This window comes from Candida tropicalis, assembly GCF_000006335.3.
Source record: "Candida tropicalis MYA-3404 genomic scaffold supercont3.3, whole genome shotgun sequence".
NCBI lineage: Eukaryota > Fungi > Ascomycota > Pichiomycetes > Serinales > Debaryomycetaceae > Candida > Candida tropicalis.
This window is the reverse complement of record NW_003020055.1, coordinates 1,918,872-1,936,908: the sequence shown is the minus strand read 5'-3', so window position 1 is coordinate 1,936,908 and position 18,037 is coordinate 1,918,872. Positions and strand designations below refer to the sequence as shown.

At 33.8% G+C, this 18,037-nt stretch overlaps 10 protein-coding genes across 10 annotated transcripts; 3 read left to right on the top strand and 7 right to left on the bottom strand. All coding sequences in view use genetic code 12, as the record gives it.

Moving 5' to 3' along the window:
* Positions 1 to 256: 256 nt before the first annotated feature.
* CTRG_02903 (uncharacterized protein) lies at positions 257 to 763 on the bottom strand (the record flags this gene model as incomplete). The annotated part of the gene is made up of 1 exon (XM_002548560.1): positions 257 to 763. The coding sequence occupies one exon, from the start codon at positions 761 to 763 to the stop codon at positions 257 to 259; it is 507 nt and encodes a 168-aa protein (XP_002548606.1).
* Positions 764 to 1,791: 1,028 nt separating this feature from the next.
* On the bottom strand, positions 1,792 to 3,177 carry DBR1 (RNA lariat debranching enzyme; the record flags this gene model as incomplete). Its single annotated transcript, XM_002548559.1, has 1 exon — positions 1,792 to 3,177. The coding sequence occupies one exon, from the start codon at positions 3,175 to 3,177 to the stop codon at positions 1,792 to 1,794; it is 1,386 nt and encodes a 461-aa protein (XP_002548605.1).
* A 216-nt stretch (positions 3,178 to 3,393) lies between these two features.
* Positions 3,394 to 4,299, bottom strand: MCR1 (cytochrome-b5 reductase; the record flags this gene model as incomplete). Its single annotated transcript, XM_002548558.1, has 1 exon — positions 3,394 to 4,299. One exon carries the CDS (start codon positions 4,297 to 4,299, stop codon positions 3,394 to 3,396), a length of 906 nt encoding a protein of 301 aa, XP_002548604.1.
* Positions 4,300 to 4,810: 511 nt separating this feature from the next.
* On the top strand, positions 4,811 to 5,896 carry CTRG_02900 (NADHX dehydratase; the record flags this gene model as incomplete). Its single annotated transcript, XM_002548557.1, has 1 exon — positions 4,811 to 5,896. The coding sequence occupies one exon, from the start codon at positions 4,811 to 4,813 to the stop codon at positions 5,894 to 5,896; it is 1,086 nt and encodes a 361-aa protein (XP_002548603.1).
* A 388-nt stretch (positions 5,897 to 6,284) lies between these two features.
* On the top strand, positions 6,285 to 7,604 carry CTRG_02899 (uncharacterized protein; the record flags this gene model as incomplete). Its single annotated transcript, XM_002548556.1, has 1 exon — positions 6,285 to 7,604. One exon carries the CDS (start codon positions 6,285 to 6,287, stop codon positions 7,602 to 7,604), a length of 1,320 nt encoding a protein of 439 aa, XP_002548602.1.
* A 1,920-nt stretch (positions 7,605 to 9,524) lies between these two features.
* Positions 9,525 to 10,637, top strand: GPD2 (Gpd2p; the record flags this gene model as incomplete). Its single annotated transcript, XM_002548555.1, has 1 exon — positions 9,525 to 10,637. The coding sequence occupies one exon, from the start codon at positions 9,525 to 9,527 to the stop codon at positions 10,635 to 10,637; it is 1,113 nt and encodes a 370-aa protein (XP_002548601.1).
* A 426-nt stretch (positions 10,638 to 11,063) lies between these two features.
* On the bottom strand, positions 11,064 to 12,875 carry CTRG_02897 (lysophospholipase 2 precursor; the record flags this gene model as incomplete). Its single annotated transcript, XM_002548554.1, has 1 exon — positions 11,064 to 12,875. The coding sequence occupies one exon, from the start codon at positions 12,873 to 12,875 to the stop codon at positions 11,064 to 11,066; it is 1,812 nt and encodes a 603-aa protein (XP_002548600.1).
* Positions 12,876 to 13,607: 732 nt separating this feature from the next.
* Positions 13,608 to 14,702, bottom strand: CTRG_02896 (lysophospholipase 2 precursor; the record flags this gene model as incomplete). The annotated part of the gene is made up of 1 exon (XM_002548553.1): positions 13,608 to 14,702. One exon carries the CDS (start codon positions 14,700 to 14,702, stop codon positions 13,608 to 13,610), a length of 1,095 nt encoding a protein of 364 aa, XP_002548599.1.
* Positions 14,703 to 14,786: 84 nt separating this feature from the next.
* Positions 14,787 to 15,422, bottom strand: CTRG_02895 (lysophospholipase 2 precursor; the record flags this gene model as incomplete). The annotated part of the gene is made up of 1 exon (XM_002548552.1): positions 14,787 to 15,422. One exon carries the CDS (start codon positions 15,420 to 15,422, stop codon positions 14,787 to 14,789), a length of 636 nt encoding a protein of 211 aa, XP_002548598.1.
* Positions 15,423 to 16,100: 678 nt separating this feature from the next.
* CTRG_02894 (lysophospholipase 2 precursor) lies at positions 16,101 to 17,909 on the bottom strand (the record flags this gene model as incomplete). Its single annotated transcript, XM_002548551.1, has 1 exon — positions 16,101 to 17,909. One exon carries the CDS (start codon positions 17,907 to 17,909, stop codon positions 16,101 to 16,103), a length of 1,809 nt encoding a protein of 602 aa, XP_002548597.1.
* Between the last annotated feature and the right edge of the window lie 128 nt (positions 17,910 to 18,037).

Here is an 18,037-nt window from a genome sequence, read left to right as displayed (position 1 = left end):
CCACTTTTCATTAGGCGTGCACATACCGAATATCAGATTCTTTTTTTTTTTTCTTTTTCTTTGTTTCACAATGTATACAATAGATGATTAGTTATAACTATAGTATATTCAATAAAAACCTATAGACCTTAAAATACTAAAACCAATAAGTAAATAAAATGAATGAAGAAAAAGGGCAACGTAAGAAAGAAATAAAATTGCAAATAAAAGGGTATCATAAAAAAAAGCAGTCATAAAATTATATGCCCATTAAAAATTAAGCATCAAGAGCTTGGAAAAAGATTGGAACAGCATCATCTGGAGCAACACCATCGTACTTAGCCAAGATGTAGTTATCCTTAGAATATTGATAAGGATCGTTAATATTCTTGACACCTTTAACACCATAAGAGCCATCGAAAGTAATGAATCCCAAGTAGTCAACATTAACTTTAACTGGATTATCAGTAGGAGTAGCCAATAAAATACCTGGTTCTCCTTCACCAATAGTGAAATAGTATCTGAAACAATTTTCAGTACCAGCACCAACCTCATAATACAAATATTTAGTATCTTCATCATAAGTCCAAGTTAAAGCACCTTCTTCTGGAACAACAACTAAATAATTCAAAGCAGCACCTTCATGCCATGCAGAAACAAACTTACCAGTAACATCTGGATATTGTGGTGGTGGATAAGCAAAAGTTTTGATTTTAACTGATCTTAAAGCAACGACGGATTGAGCAAAGGCAAAAACAGCAGCAGCAATAGTAGTAAATTTCATTTTTATTAATTTGTGTGATTTGATTTGATTTGATTGATGATAGTGATGATGAAAATAGAAAAAATATCGACCTTTCAATTGAAGTTTTACATCTTTATATATTTGTTTTTCGAATTTTTCAATTGAGGAGGTTATTTTGATTCATTCTACGGCATTCATAATACCCTGATGTGTCATTAATAATCCAAAGAGTGCATTCTCCACATGGTTATTGATGATGTCATCAAGTAATACATAATTATCTAATGAAAAACACTTAATAATTCCCATACTAATATTCGTAAGTGTCTACCAATGTTTCCTTGAAAAAAAAAAAAGAAAAATCACTCATGTTTTCAGGTTAGGATACTTTCTAATAATAGGCAGCATATTTTCTTTTTCTTTTTTTTTTCTCTCTCTCCCCTTTTACTATTTGCTGATGGTGGTTAATGTGTGGAGTGATTTGAAGTAGTAATTTCTTAGTTGTAAACAACCACAATTGCCATAGCAACTGCTTCAACTAAGCGGAATATAGGGGTGGTGATAATCCAAGCATTATTTTTGGCACATTACTATATTACACACACATGTCTATGTTGGTGGTTATGATAAATCTATTGAAATGCATGCAGGTAATTTGGGTTTCTTAATGTACATTACAGCAAATGTACTAATTTTTTTGGTCACTCATGTTTATTACATTGTACTTGCTAATGTAAGGCTATTTATAGATAATTTTTGGGGGTAATATTTTTAAAAACAAAAACAAAGAAAAAAAAACCCTTTTTTTAATAATTATTTTGTGGAGAGATACCCAACAAATAGAAGTAGTGCAGTTCACGTTATGTTATTTAAATCGCGCTAACAAATAATTGGCAGTAATGGACATGTATAATGATGTAATGTCGAAGAAAAAAAAATAAGGTACGAATTATAGTTTAACTTCAATTTGATGGGTTTGATTTGATTTGATTTGATTAGGCCGAAATTCCGACGAGTTTACTACATCTTAAGGGTAGCGTAATTTTTGATTTCTATACAGCTATACACTATAGAAGACAATTAGGCTTAGGGATATTAAATTTCTCACAATATTCTTGTGTTTGATTGTTAGGATAGTATTTCAATTCATCTTTACACTTCACGGGGGCAATGATTTCGAAATTTTCAGGAACAATAAACTCTTCATCATTCATAGAAGTGGATAATTTTTTAGCTTCTAAATCAACCAATCTCATTAATTCATTAACCAAAGGGAAATTGTGTGGGTTGCGAAGTATTTCCTTGGTATCTATTTTGTAAAATTCTTCCTGGTGTTGTTGTAAATAGGATTCAACTACTCTATTAATAGCAATTGCTCGTTTACTAAAGTATAGCCTTGACTTTCCCGCGGATGGATGAGTTGGATGTGTGATTTCCACAGTTTGCACTTCTAAGAAATTTCTTTTATTACCACATTTATCTAATGCTAAAAATTTGGTATCATGTTCACAAAGTCCACGTTTTGGTGTTAGTTCAGTCTTAAGCTTTTTGTTACTTCCACCTGATTGAACAAAATGAAACGTTTCTTCAAATCCAACTTGTATGTTGCTATCCATACCACTATCATCGTCATCCATATCTAATGAAATTTCTTGTTTATTCTTAACCATTTCTTCTTCTTCTTCTTCCTCATCATCATCCATATTCAATTCTAATTCATTATCATTGATTTTCCCCAGATCTTTTTTAATAATGGCTTCAAATTTTACATGTAAATGTCCTGAATACCAATTTCTTGGTCTTAAATAATGAATTAAAAACTTATTCAAAGGACTTCCCAATTCCCCTCTTTTGATATCTTCTTTGAAAAAAGGTTTCATTTTTATTAATTTCGATTGGTTTCCATATCTTTCAATACCTACTGGCCAATCATGACTCATTATAATATCCATATCATGATTCATCATATACATTTTCAAGAAATTTTGTAATTTCGTATGATAAACACTTCTTAAACTTCCTTGATCATAAGGTATTTTTTCCATTTGGATATTCTGATTAACAAATGAATGATAATTGAATATTCCACTCCATCCAGTGATTTGTATTCCATTATACCATAAACTACCAAATTCTCCAAGATAATAAATATTTGGAGCTACCCAACCTCCATATTTAAGTTCTTGTAAATATGATGAACATTCATGATTACCACCGATAAATATAGTCAATATTGGGGCTTTTCTTTCTCCTTTATAGTATTCATGAAAATCAGCCATACGTTTATATTTTTCAGGAACTGATATACTTTGTAGATCTGATTCATTTCGTATTGATTGGAAGTCTCCACATATTAAAAGAAGAGAAATATCAGGAATATCAGATAGTCTTTGATATATTTTATTCAATTCCCCATGACAACATCCTTCAATCGCTATCTTTATCAGCTGCATTATCTTTGACCTTGAAAAATGAGATGGAAACCGAGAGAGAGAACAAAAAAAAAAATTTGAAGTGAATGAAAAATTAAAAAAGTCACATAGCAGATAATTTCTCGTGGGGATAAGATCAATCTCATTTCATTGAATATGTATTTTATCGTTTTATTTTACTTTGTATATACTTTTTTAATATAGACAACAAAAAATAACCTCAACAGTCTATAACATCTAGAATTTAAAGACGTGTTCTTTTTCGAAACCCAAATCTTTCAAGTGACCAGTCAATTCACCTTGATCAGTTGGAGAAACTTTAGCACCAGAAATAGCCTTGTATAAACCTGGTGGACCACAAACAAAAACTTTAAAGTCACTACTTGGTTTATCTAAAGCACCTTGTAAGAATTCTTTAGTGATGAAACCAACTTCACCTTTCCAGTCGTTGTTATCGGCCTTATCAACAAAGTAGTGAACTTTAACTTGATCCTTGTGTTTTTCAGCAATGTCATCAATTTCTTTCTTCAATAAAATATCACTTGGGGAAACGTTACCGTAAATCAAATTAACTTTAGTCTTGTCAGCTGGGTTAGAAGTAATTTCATGCAACAATTGGTACAATGGAGTAATACCAGTACCACCACCAATCAAAGCAATTGATTTGAATTGGTTTGGTTCCCATTTCCATTTAACAATTGGACCTTTGAATGATAAGGTGTCACCTTCTTTCAAGTCAAAGATATGAGTAGACATTTTACCACCTTCGTATTTTTTGATAACAAATTCAATTTCACCAGCTTGGTTGACTTCAGAGACTGGAGTGTATGGTCTAATGACATTACTACCTTTTGGAGTAACAAATTTAGTCAACAAACAAGAAGCAGTAACCAAACCAGAAACATCATCTTCATTGGCTAATTTGAAATACAAGTGTTTGGTGTTGTGAGTCAAATCAACAGATTTTGCCAATTTCAAGTCAATCCAGTTGTTTGGGTCGGTGAAAGTTTTTCCGGATTCATTAGAAATAATGTTTGCGGAGGAAGAATAGTGAGCAGCCAAAGCAATTGACAAGGCAGTGGCACCAGCAAATGGGACCAAAAATCTAGGATTAGCAAGTTTAGAAAATTGTTGAGCAATCATTTCAAATATTCCTTTTTTATGAATTGACAAAAAAAAAACAAATTTAGAAAGTAATTGGTTGTAATTAATTTTTTTTTTGTTGTATGAATTTTTCTTTTATATTTTGGTGCAACACTCCTTTTTCTTTTTTTTGGAATTTTGATTGGTTTAAATAATTAATAATTTAGGGTAAATCACTCGCATGCGACTGTGCGACCAACTCGAAAACTCAACTTTCTGTCGACCAAAACTGTGGATCCTCCGCCCCCACGACGACTGAATTGTTCTGTCAAATAGCAAGTGGAAATTCTGGACAATTCTCTCGCTTGCCCCCTAAATTGGCTGATCCGGAAATAAACGCCAGCAAAAAAAGTACAGTAATAATAATTGCTTCACCCCCTGAAATACGTAAGATTATAAATTGATTAATAATTTCAATCGTTCACTAAAAAAAAATTATAAAAATTCAATTAGGAAATAACCTTTATTATTATCGACGCACAGTTACCCGACTTATATCCAAATAATAACTATGCTTCGTGGAAAATCTCAAAAGGAATTGATTCATTTATCACGTCAATTGATCCAACCACTACTTCCTAGTTTCCATAAAGGACAATCAGGTAAAATAGCAGTCATTGGAGGGAATGAAGATTATACAGGAGCACCATTTTTTTCAAGTCATTCTGCTGCTTTGGTGGGGGCTGATTTATCTCATGTTATTTGTGAAAAAGCAGCAGCTCCAGTAATTAAATCATATACCCCAGATTTAATGGTTCACCCATACCTTGTGGATTTAGATAATCCAACTCTTAGAATAAGTGATGAAGAATTGGATAATTTGAAAAAATTACCTCTTGATGAGATAATTAAATCCAATGACAATGCCGTGTTGAATAAAATAATTGATGAACTTGTTTTACCAAAAGTTGTTTCATTGTTGAATAGAATTGACATTGTTGTTGTTGGTCCTGGGTTTGGAAGAGACCCATTGATGTTGAAATCCTTGGTGAGGATTATCGAAGAAATCAAAGTATTGAACTTGCCAATAATTCTAGATGCTGATGCATTGTTTCTTTTATCTGTTAAACCACAGTTGATTTCCAATTACCCTAAGGCTATCATTACACCGAATGTAGTGGAATTCCAAAGAATAGCAAAAGCATTATCGATAGATGTAAGTTTGTCGGAATCGGATAGATCCAAATTGATTGAACAAACACAGCAAGTTTCCAAGAAACTTGGGGATATTATCGTGTTCCGTAAAGGCGAACATGATATAATTGTTAAATCGGATTCATATCTTATCAACGAAGTACAAGGCTCCAATAAAAGAGTTGGTGGACAAGGGGATACATTGACTGGGGCAATTGCAACTCTTGTGAATTGGTCAAATAATTATATTCTTAAAGTGTGGGACAATAAAGTGGAGATGGAACAACATGAAGCTAACATTTTGGCCTGTTATGCCGCTAGTTCTTTAGTTAGATGTGCTTGTAATAAGGCATTTAAAAAATACGGTAGAGCAATGCAAACTTCAAATATTCATGAGTTTTTACATGAAGCTTTTATTGAGTTGTTTGATGATAGTTCGTTGTTTAGATTTAGTAATATTTAAATTGGACTATAATAGTATATACGATATAATGATATGATCTGATGTAAATAATTTGTGGAGATATGGTTTCTTATGACAGCAGATGATAGAAAGTGCAAAAAAAAAATATACTTATATCATATGTTAACTCCGCCTGTGGTGCACCCTTCGCTCCTCGGTAGTCACTCTATGAGAAAGAAAAATATCGTGGGGAAAATTGAGGAGGAGGGGGGACGAGGAGCAAACGAGTCACAATTATTCGCGTGCTATCTCGTTTCTCAAGTGGCGGCAATCGACAAGTAAAAAAATAAGAAGAAAAAAATCTAAAGATAAAATCAAGTGGGAAAGTTCATTTACTTCAAGAAATCTTTATTTTTATTTCTACACAAGTATATAAAACATAACCAACATGGATTCAGCAAGCTGTGGACCTTCGAATGCTATTCAAAATTTAAACAAACATACTCAAAGAGATACATCTCTACAACACCAAAGATTACAACAAGCCACTGGTGGTTCTTCAGTTCAACAGTTTCGTCAAGGGAAGCAACACATTGATCCAAGATTAAATAATGAGTTCCAACAATTCAATAGTGGTGGCGATTTTGCCAGTTCATTTATGAATCAAATGCACATACAACCTAAAGTTCAACATCATCACCCAGTGCAACAACAACAACAACAAAACGGCGGATGGGTTAACGATTTTTCTAATTTATCGATCCAACAAACACCACAAGCTAAATCCGATTGGCAGCAACAGTTTATGCAACAGAATCAAAATGTCACTCATCATCATCAACATCAACATCAACCACAGGTGCAGCAGTCAAATTTTCAACAAATGACACCAAATTATGCTTTGGGTAACAGTTATCAAATGAGAAGTAATGTCGTTCCCATAGCAGCTCCAGTATTTCAGAACCAATCAGAACATCAACAGAGCCATAAATTAGAAGAAGAACAACGTCGGTTTGAAAATGAATTTGCGTTAATTGAAAAACATTTGGCAGCCGAGCAACAACAACAACAGCAGGAAGAAGTAGTTACTCAGGAAGTCGATATCGATAATATAGCCAAGGAGAAGTTTGCTGAGACTGCAAGATTGGTGGAAGATACAATCAAGTCTAAGACTTATGATGATTTTGAAATGAAAAAGAAGTTTGAAAACTCACAATTTTTGAAATTGATGTCATCCATTGGGAATAGAAAAGTAGAGTTGGAAGGGGATAAATTGGTAACTTCTGACTCAAAAGAAGATATTAGAGAGAAGGGAATCCCTGAATCCGAGGCACAAACTGCATTTGCGTCACATCAAGAACTGCACCAACAGGCAACTTTAAATAACCCAGATTATCATCAGCCAATGTTTGACCAAACGCCTGAAAGCTCACGTGATCCCACAGGGAGAGCTGGTGTTAATGTTGCACAGCAGCCTGTTCAAGATACCGCGGCAGAACAAGAGAACCCACAAGAAAACAGATTGCCTGATCCATTAGCTCATATTCAAGATGGTCAATTAAGTGATATTAATGATCCATTAACTGCCGCCAAAGTAATTAGTGGAGGTCAGGTACAGACTAAAGATTGGATAGAAGATTTTGACAATGAACCTGAAATCAAGCAACAAAGTGCACATAATGAAAGACCATTTAGAAAAGGTCAAATTGTCGATCACCATTGGGATGAAATGTACCATGATTACAGACATGATGATGATTATTATTAGAAATATACATTTTTGAATTTTGGGCAATGGTGCTATGATTGCATTCCTTTCGTTTAGCAGTAGAATTGATTTATGTAATTTTCTTTTCACCCGTTAAACCGAATCGGGAGAACTTTAAATTTATAAATTGAAAATTAAAAACAAAAATTAGCTGTGGACATGCACCATTTAAACCATCTCATGATAGTCTGTCGTTCACTCTCCTCTCGTAAATTAATATTTCACCTCCATGTTATAGTTTGTAATTAGACCTAAAAAGAAAAAATAAGACCGTCTCGCGGTGGCTTTACTGAAGAACTCAGGTTTATTTCAAACGTGATCAACACGTGCAAGACAACAACATCTTCAAAAAAAAAAAGAAATCTTTAGTCGTGTACGTGGTCATTGTAGTTTAGTAAATTTCACTTAATCAGTGAGCACCAAAAAAAAAAAAATCTCAACGTGATGAGATTCAACCGCTCGGAGTATTCAAGATGTCTCAATTGTTTTTTTTTTTATATTTATTATTTTGCTTTTTTATATTATTGACAAGATATTGATTTGTATATATGACGTAGGATGTTACGTTTCTTTTCATTGTTGAGCACGGGTTTTCTAGGATCAGTCTTTATCGTTACATCATAGTTGATACAAAACGGCAGAAACTACGTAATTTGACATATCATGGATATACTCCCTGAAACTTTTCAATACACAAACATTCTCTTTACTGAGAAAAAGAAAAGACAGCGATTTCAATGGACAACGACGGCAGTAAAAATGAAAAAGGAAATGAGAGAGTAGGAGTTTTGTGTATTCTCTCTGTACTTTCTAGCCCAACTTTTCAATATCGCTTGTCTTTCCTTTTTAATTTTCAGTGCGAACTAAATAACTGCCGTCTCCTTACGTAGCGTAACCCGACGAGCGATCTTTGGCGTCATAGTTTTTTTTTTGTTGTTGTTTCTCTACTCTGCCTCCCCTTCTGTGATGTTCCTCAAAGTTCCAACCAATAATCAGTAGTAGCCCTTGCATTCCAAACCAGGAGATTTTAATTGCTTGAATCAAACTCTAATTGGAGATTGCTCATTGCTCATCTCAAATGATTACTCTTCTCCTCTTCTTCCTCTCTCTCTATACTGAAATCACCCGTTTCTTTTCTTTGTAATCTCGTAATTTGCGGAACCCAAAAATCCGCCCACCACAGCAAAAATAAAAATTAGAAGGAAGACAAGAATAATAAATTGTTAAGAAAGCAAAACAATGGATGATTCGTTTAATTGTAATTTACAGCAGATAATGGTTATGGTTCATAATACTATCTTCAAACATCAAAAAAATAACCCAAACCATTGAGAGATCAAACCAGAAGCAGTAAAGTTTTCGTTGCAGTTCTCGAGACGTGTGTAATTACATCATACAACGTTTGAAACAAAGAAGTTCCCTCACTGCCCTCCGTCGGATAGAACTTTGTCTCTCTCTGTCTATCTGTCACTTACTTTTATTTTTACTCGGATAAATTGTACTACCAAGTTACATTTTGTGCCACAAACACAACGGACTTTGGCCTAGATCTGGGATTGTATGCAGTACCACAATGAAAAAAAAAAAGAAACTCTCCTTAAAAAAATAATATTAGTAAATTTCTTTTTCTTTTTTTTTTATTTTGTAGTTCGTACTAATTATTACGTAGTGTCATCGATCCCGCTTGCACAGTACACCACCATCAACGCTAATCGACCATTTGGGTAGACAAAAAGAAAAAGACAAAAAAAGAAAAAAAAGGGAGCATTATCAATTAAACTCAATTGTATAAATATAACAAAGATTCCCCCCTGATTGTTGAATTCTAAAATTTTATTATCAATTTATATTTAAGTTTATTTTATCTATTCATATTTTTATCAATTAAACACATACACATACACATATACACATACAATCATGACTACTTCCTCATATCCAGTTTCTAACCCATTCAAAGTTGCCATTGTTGGTTCAGGTAATTGGGGTACTGCAGTTGCCAAATTGGTTGCTGAAAATGCTGCTGAAAAACCACAATTCTTCCAAAAAGAAGTCCCAATGTGGGTTTTCGAAGAAGAAATCGATGGTAAGAAATTAACTGAAATCATCAACACTGAACATGAAAATGTTAAATATTTACCAGAAGTCAAATTACCAGAAAACTTGGTTGCTAATCCAGATATCGTCGACACTGTTAAAGATGCCGATTTGATTGTCTTTAACATCCCACATCAATTCTTAACCAGAATCTTGAAAAACATTGTTGGTAAAGTCAAGCCAACTGCCAGAGCTATTTCCTGTTTGAAAGGTTTAGATGTTTCCCCAGAAGGTTGTAACTTATTATCTACCACCATTACCGATACTTTGGGTATCTACTGTGGTGTCTTGTCTGGTGCTAACATTGCCAATGAAGTTGCCAGAGGTAACTGGTCTGAAACTTCTATTGCTTACACTATTCCAAACGATTTTAGAGGTAAAGGTGAAGATATCGATGAAGTTATTTTGAAAGAAGCTTTCCACAGACCATATTTCCACGTTAGAGTTATTGAAGATGTTGTCGGTGCTTCTATTGCCGGTGCTTTGAAGAACGTTGTTGCTTGTTCCGTCGGTTTCGTCGAAGGTGCCGGTTGGGGTGACAATGCTAAAGCTGCCATCATGAGAATTGGTATTAAAGAAACTATCAGATTTGCTTCTTACTGGCAAAAATTCAAGATCAGAGCTTTGGCTCCACCAAACCCACGTACATTTACTGAAGAATCCGCTGGTGTTGCTGATTTAATCACCACTTGTTCCGGTGGTAGAAATGTTAAAGTTGGTAGATACATGATTGAACACAGAGTCGATGCTTTTGAAGCTGAAAGAATCTTGTTGAACGGTCAAAGTTCTCAAGGTATTTTAACTGCTAAGGAAGTTCATGAATTATTACAATACCACAACATCCAAGACGAATTCCCATTGTTTGAAGCTACTTACAGAATCATCTATGAAGGTGGTCTTGTTGATGACTTGCCACAATTGTTGGAACGTGATTAAATTGAAAATTAAAGAATAATAGAAGAAATAAATAGGAAGGTTGATCCTTTCCTTATTAATAAAATTTGTATATTAGAATTATTGATTAGTTTGCTTTTTATTATTACTATTTTATGGTAAAATATTTAATACAAAAAAAAATTAGAAAAGAAAAAAAAACACATATTATTTATAGTTTTGTTAAATTTTATCTACTTATAGAATTTTAATAGATATCGGGAGTTTTATTTATGTTAATATCAAAAAAGATGAATAGATTATTGTAATCACACGATTGTAGGAATCGGTTCACACACGTATTAGTAGCCGTATGCATGTCCATCTCTGGAGACTTTATTTTGTCTTGCACATATACACATTCAATATGTATTTACTACTAATACACAAAATCAGATTTATATATTGTTAATTCTATAATTTATGTAACTAGACGATATCTGCAGCACCGTCATTGATACCTTTAACATTGGAACTGTTGTAGAATTCAGTAGAAGAAGTCAAACCTTCGTCACTGAAATTATCACCTAATGATTCACCTTCGTAAACGGTACCATCCCAACAGTATTTGGCAAAACATTGTTTACATTGTTCAGATTGTTCAACACCATTTCTTTCTTGTTCTCTTCTAATAATGGCACAACCAACACAAGCAGCAAATTCACTGTCTAATTCACCATTCTTCCTTGAAGCAAGATCATAACCATTTTGAATCATACCGTTTCTTTCATCATTAGAATACTTCAACTTGATAATGGAAGTATTTGACCAGTAGCTAAATGGACGGTTAGCATTGTAAATAACCAATGGAACGTCATAAATGTTTTCGGTAAGGGAAGTCAAGTTCTTAGCATCACAACCAAAGAAAGTTGGTCTACTAGTCAAGTTCAAGTTTCTAAAAGTATTTTGATCTGGAACATATGGGAAAGCAATATCTTTACCTTGATTGGAGAATTGTCTTTCATAAGTTTTAATAATTGCAGAACCATCTGGCCAATTGGTAGAAGTTTCATCACCTTGATCATAGGAAAATATAACACTAACATTTCTGTGAACCAATGGAAGGAATGGAACATTTTGACCATCAAAAGAACCATCAGTCAAGTAAAGCTCTTTAGATTTAGCAATTTTACCGTCTGGATTACTCTTCTTATAGAATGGATTCGGGTTATAGTGTGCAATATCAACATTTGCCTTTTGAATTGGGTCAACAATAAAAGTGTTAATGATACTTTTAATGAATCGTGGGAAATCTCCATTCTTAACAGCAATCATAATACCATTGAAAATTGAAGAAGATGTGCCCATCAAGAAACCAGCATTATCAAAACCATTGATACATTTTCCAGAAGCAGTACCATCATCAACACTACTACCCAAATATTTAGTTTGCATGAAACTTCTTAAACTTGGGTCCCAAGATCCCATTTCGTATGGTGCCAATTCAAAAACAGTTGAGTTGAAGTTCATGATATATTCATTTGGCTCTCTTCCAAGAGCAACCAAGATAGGATATGGCATTTCATAGCTCTTGAACTTTGATTGGGAGGTGACATCAGACAAAGTAAAAGCATCACCTTGATCCTTGGTGTTGGCTAATAATTGGTAACTTAAAGCACGACCATACAAATCAGTGATACTGATAGTTGAACCAAAAAGAAACTTCAATTTAACTTGAATATCAATTTTAGTCCACATGATTGCATTACTGATAACACCCAAAATTCCATTGTAAGTAAGCAAAGAATTTTTCAAGTTCCATAATTTTCCTTGATCTAAAGCATCATCAACACTGATGAAATCGTTACTTGCAACACTACCAGTAAGCCAAGCACCACCGGATAAACCAACCATATAACTTGCACTTTGTAAGATACCACCAAGAACAGAAGGTTCTTTGGCTCTGGAGTCCAATGCCTTCATATTACCAGCACCTGATAACATAGCTCTGTAACCACCACCACTAAATGCAATACCAATAGTAGGATTATATTGTTCCATAAATGAGTCAACATCAAAATCAGACATATTTGCGTTCTTAAGGAAAGTAGTCATTTCAGATTTAGCAATCTTGTACCTTTCATCAATATATGATTTTTCATCAGCACCAATACCTTCTAATGCGGAACGAGTAACCTTATCACTAGGACATGTGACTCTTCCTGGGGCGTAACCTCCTGTTGGAGATCCACCAAGAACAGCATTAATTAGCAAAAACAGCAAAACAAATATTGATCTCATTGTTGAAGATTGTAATGGTTTTAATGAAGAATGATAATGAAAAATGATTCCCAACTTTGGTGATTTTAGGCGCTATTTATAGACCTCTTTGGGAATATACATAGAGGAAAGTTAGTTCGCCATTTCCTGTAATAATTGAAATCGTATATACTATCACACGATGTGTTTTCGATTGGAATGTTTATTAAGTGCCCGTTTGTAATTGCGTTTAATTTCATGTTCTGTACACCAAACATACACACAAAGCGAGTAGTAAAGTAATGTATTATAAACACAGTCTTTCGGAAGAATAAAGAAAAGCCTTAAATAGAAAAAACCCTTGGCATATTTGTAGTATACTATATCTAGCTTATGTCTTTTTGCAAATCCTTGATCCGTCCAAATTTAAAAATTGCAAACAAAAACGGAAAAAATCAAGCCAATCCCACTCGGGGAGTTGTTCCGTTTTTGCACCATGGAAAATCCCTTTCCGGCTTCTATTGCATAAAACGCGCGAAAAGTTTAATATTTCAAGAAAAATACCGAAATGAAATTCTGTTGATGATTTACTTTTGCGTTCTTCTTTCTAAAAAAAAAAGACTTAATTTACTAGAAGTTGATGATTAGAAAGTGACTACAAACTGAATTTACAAAAGGAATACATTTTTCTGAACTTAGCGAATTACAACACATGCATTTACAATAATTCTCTATATGATGACACAAACAAAAACTATACAGTGGTATGCAAGTTTAAAGAAATGAATCACCTCCGTCATTAAAGCCTTTTACGTTGGAACTGTTGTAGAATTCAGCAGAAATGGTCAAACCTTCATCACTGAAATTATCACCTAATGATTCACCTTCATAGATAGATCCATCCCAGCAGTATTTGGCAAAACATTGTTTACATTGTTCTGTTTGCTCAATGCCTTGGCGTTCTTGCTCTCTTCTAATAATGGCACAACCAACACAAGCAGCAAATTCACTGTCTAATTCACCATTCTTTCTGGAAGCAAGATCATAACCGTTTTGGATCATACCATTTCTTTCATCATTAGAATACTTCAACTTAACCATAGATGTGTTGGACCAGTAGCTAAATGGACGATTAGCATTGTAAATAACCAATGGAACGTCATAAATGTTTTCGGTAAGGGAAGTCAAGTTCTTAGCATCACAACCAAAGAAAGTTGGTCTACTAGTCAAGTTCAAGTTTCTAAAAGTATTTTGATCTGGAACATATGGGAAAGCAATATCTTTACCTTGATTGGAAAATTGCCTTTGGTATGTCATGACCATAGCAGTTCCATCTGGCCAATTGGTAGAACTTTCATCACCCTGATCATAAGCAAAAATCACACTAACATTTCTGTGAACCAATGGAAGAAATGGAACATCTTGTCCGTCTTGACCACCGTCAGTTAAATAAAGCTCTTTAGATTTTGCAATCTTACCATCTGGATTATTTTTCTTATAGAATGGATTTGGATTGTATTGAGCAATATCGATATTGGATCTTTGAATTGGATCAAAAATCAAGCCATTGACAATACCTTTGAGGAATGATGGGAGGAATCCAAGATCTTTAAAATACATGGTAATACCATTGAAAACAGACGAAGATGTACCCATCAAAAACCCAGCATTATCAAAACCATTGATACATTTTCCAGAAGCAGTACCATCATCAACACTACTACCCAAATATTTAGTTTGCATGAAACTTCTTAAACTTGGGTCCCAAGATCCCATTTCGTATGGACCTAATTCAAAAACGGTGGAATTAAAGTTCATAATGTATTCATTCGGTTCTCTACCAAGTGAAACCAAAATTGGGTATGGCATTTCGTGACTTTTGAATTTTGATTGAGTAGTTATATCAGACCAAGTAAAACCAGCACCTTGATCCTTGGTGTTAGCTAATAATTGTTAACTTAAAGCACGACCATATATGTCAGTAAGACTAATAGTGGATCCAAAGAGAAACTTCAATTTCACTTGAATGTTTATTTTAGTCCACATCACGGCATTACTAATAACACCAAAAAACCCATTATATGCAAATAAAGAATTCTTTAAATTCCATAATTTGTCTTGACCCAAAATTTTGTCAATGCTTATAAAGTCATTACTGGCAACACTACCAACAAGCCAAGCACCACCAGATAAACCAACCATATAATTAGCGCTTTGTAAGATACCACCAAGAACAGATGGTTTGTCAGAACGTGAATCTAATGCTTTCATAGCACCGGCACCTGATAACATGGCTCTATAACCACCACCACTAAATGCAATACCAATAGTAGGATTATATTGTTCCATAAATGAGTCAACATCAAAATCAGACATATTTGCGTTCTTAAGGAAAGTAGTCATTTCAGATTTAGCAATCTTGTATCTTTCATCAATGTATGATTTTTCATCAGCACCAATACCTTCTAATGCGGAACGAGTAACCTTATCATTAGGACATGTAACTTTTCCTGGGGCGTAACCTCCTGTTGGAGATCCACCAAGAACAATTTGGATTAACAATACCAGTAATACAACAAAAGATCTCATTGTTGATGGGGTGTGGTCTTATAGATTAGTTTAAAAAATAAATTATTATTTCTTCGTTTTGACTAGCTATTTATACAATTCATTTTGAGATCTAATGAAAACTTGTTGACCACTCAGACTGAACATCAATGATATCCTCTGTATTGTTCCCATCGTACGAGTAGTTTTGGAATGGAATGTTACTCACAGCATCAGTAATGTAGTTTTTTATCTAATGTCATTGAATATATACCAATACACAAAACACGTAACACGTAACACAATAAATTGAGAACCCTAGTTAATGAAATTGAATAAGCGCTGAAAACATTTGTTCATTTTGCTTGACGGTCTAAAATTATTGACCGCGAATCATGAATTTTGATGAGTTTAGATTTGCAGAGACGTAGTGCATGTGAGTTAATATTCTCCCATTTTGTACAATAGACTTCTTAAAATAGTTGATGGAACAATACAAACGGTGCAATAATAACAAGAAAAAGAATATGAATACTTTGTGGTCTTACTGGAAGGGATTAACATTTTAATTTTTTGTACACATTTACAAATCCCAGATAAGCTTGTTCCAGGTAATTGCTTGTATAAATAATTATAAATAAACGACCTCAGCGAATTACAAAATGCACGCCTCGAACAATTATACGTATAGATTATAACACAATTACAACTTTCACTTTTTTATACAATATCAACACCTCCGTTGTTTATACCTTTTACGTTGTTTGCATTATAGTATTGTGCACTTTTTGTTAAACCTTCGTTACTAAAATTATCTCCTAATGGTGCATCTTTATACACAGTACCATCCCAGCAATATTTCTCAAAGCAGCGTTGGCATTGTTTAGATTGTTCTATACCTTGGCGTTCTTGTTCTCTTCTGATAATAGCACAGCCAATGCATGCAGCAAACTCATCGTCAAGTTGTCCATTCATACGAGAAGCAACATTATACCCATTTGCTATCATGCTTTCTTTTTCTTGATCACTATATTTCAACTTGTATGTAGATGTATTTGACCAGTAACTGAATGGACGGTTAGCATTGTATATAACCAAAGGAACATCGTAGATATTATCTGTAAGTGAAGTCAAGTTCTTAGCATCACATCCAAAAAATGTCGGTTTACTGGTTAGATTCAAGTTTCTGAAAGTGTATTGATCAGGAACATATGGGAATGCAACATCTCGCCCTTGATGAGAAAATTGTCTTTCATATGTTTTCACCAATGAAGTACCATCTGGCCAACCATTTTCATCTGCGGAATTATCATATGCAAATATCACACTAACATTTCTATGAACCAATGGTAATAAAGGAATATTCTGACCATCTTCTCCACCATCAGCTAAGTATAATGTTCTTGAATTGGCAATTTTCCCATTTGGATTTTGACTCATATAGAATGGGTTTGGATTATAATGAGCAACATCGACGTTTAACCGTTCAAATGGATTAATGACAATTGAATTAATCAAACTCTTTGTAAAACTAGGGAAGTTAAGTTTATTTAATTCTAATAAAACAGCATTAAATAATGAAGATGAAGTACCCATAAGAAAACCGGCATTATCAAATCCGTTGATACATTTACCGTTGGCAAACCCATTGTTCATTTTACTTCCAAGATATTTGATATTCATGAAATTTTGTAAACTTGGGTCCCAAGACCCAATTTCATATGGTGTAAATTCAAATACAGTTGAATTGAAATTAATAATGCTTGTTCCTGGTTCTCGTCCAACAGCAGATAATATTGGGAATGGTAGTTCTGAATTTTGAAAACTAGGCAATGAAGTGATATCTGACCAACAAAATGCAGCACCTTTACTAGGGTAATTACTTAAAAATTGGTAACTCAAAGCACGAGAATAAACATCAGTAATACTAACGGTTGATCCAGAAAGCATTTTCAACTTCACCAGTAGATCTATACTTGTCCACATAAGTGTATTACTTAATACAAATAAGAATCCATGGTATGCAAACAATGAATTCAGTAATCTCCAAAGACTATTTTGTGCTAAAATTTGATCAACAGTAATTAGATCATTACTAGCTATTGTACCAGTCAACCATGCTCCACCAGATAACCCAGCAATGTAATTTGCACTTTGAAGAATCCCAGAGAGTATAGATGGTGATTTCGATCTTGAATCTAATGCACTCAATTCTCCAGCACCAGCTAGCATTGCCCGGTACCCACCACCACTGAAAGCAATACCAATAGTTGGGTTTGAAGTAGCTAAGAATGAATCAACATCAAAATCAATCATACCAGCTTGATGAAGAAATCCAGACAATGATTGCTTTGCAAGTTTATATCTTTGATCAATATATGATTTCTCATCAGGGTTCAACCCAGATATAGCTGATCTGGTTAATTTAAAATTTGGACATTCAACTCTACCAGGTGCATAACTATTGGTAGGTGATTTACAAATTACCAAACAAGCAAATAACAATGGAAAAATCAACAAAGAGATCATTACTGGACCCTATTTAAACCATTCATCTTGAAACAAGATTCTATAAACTATTTATACCAATCAAAAAGATTACATCCCTTGATTCCAATACGTAGGGTTTTACACTTGAGGCAATATCCAATTGAAAC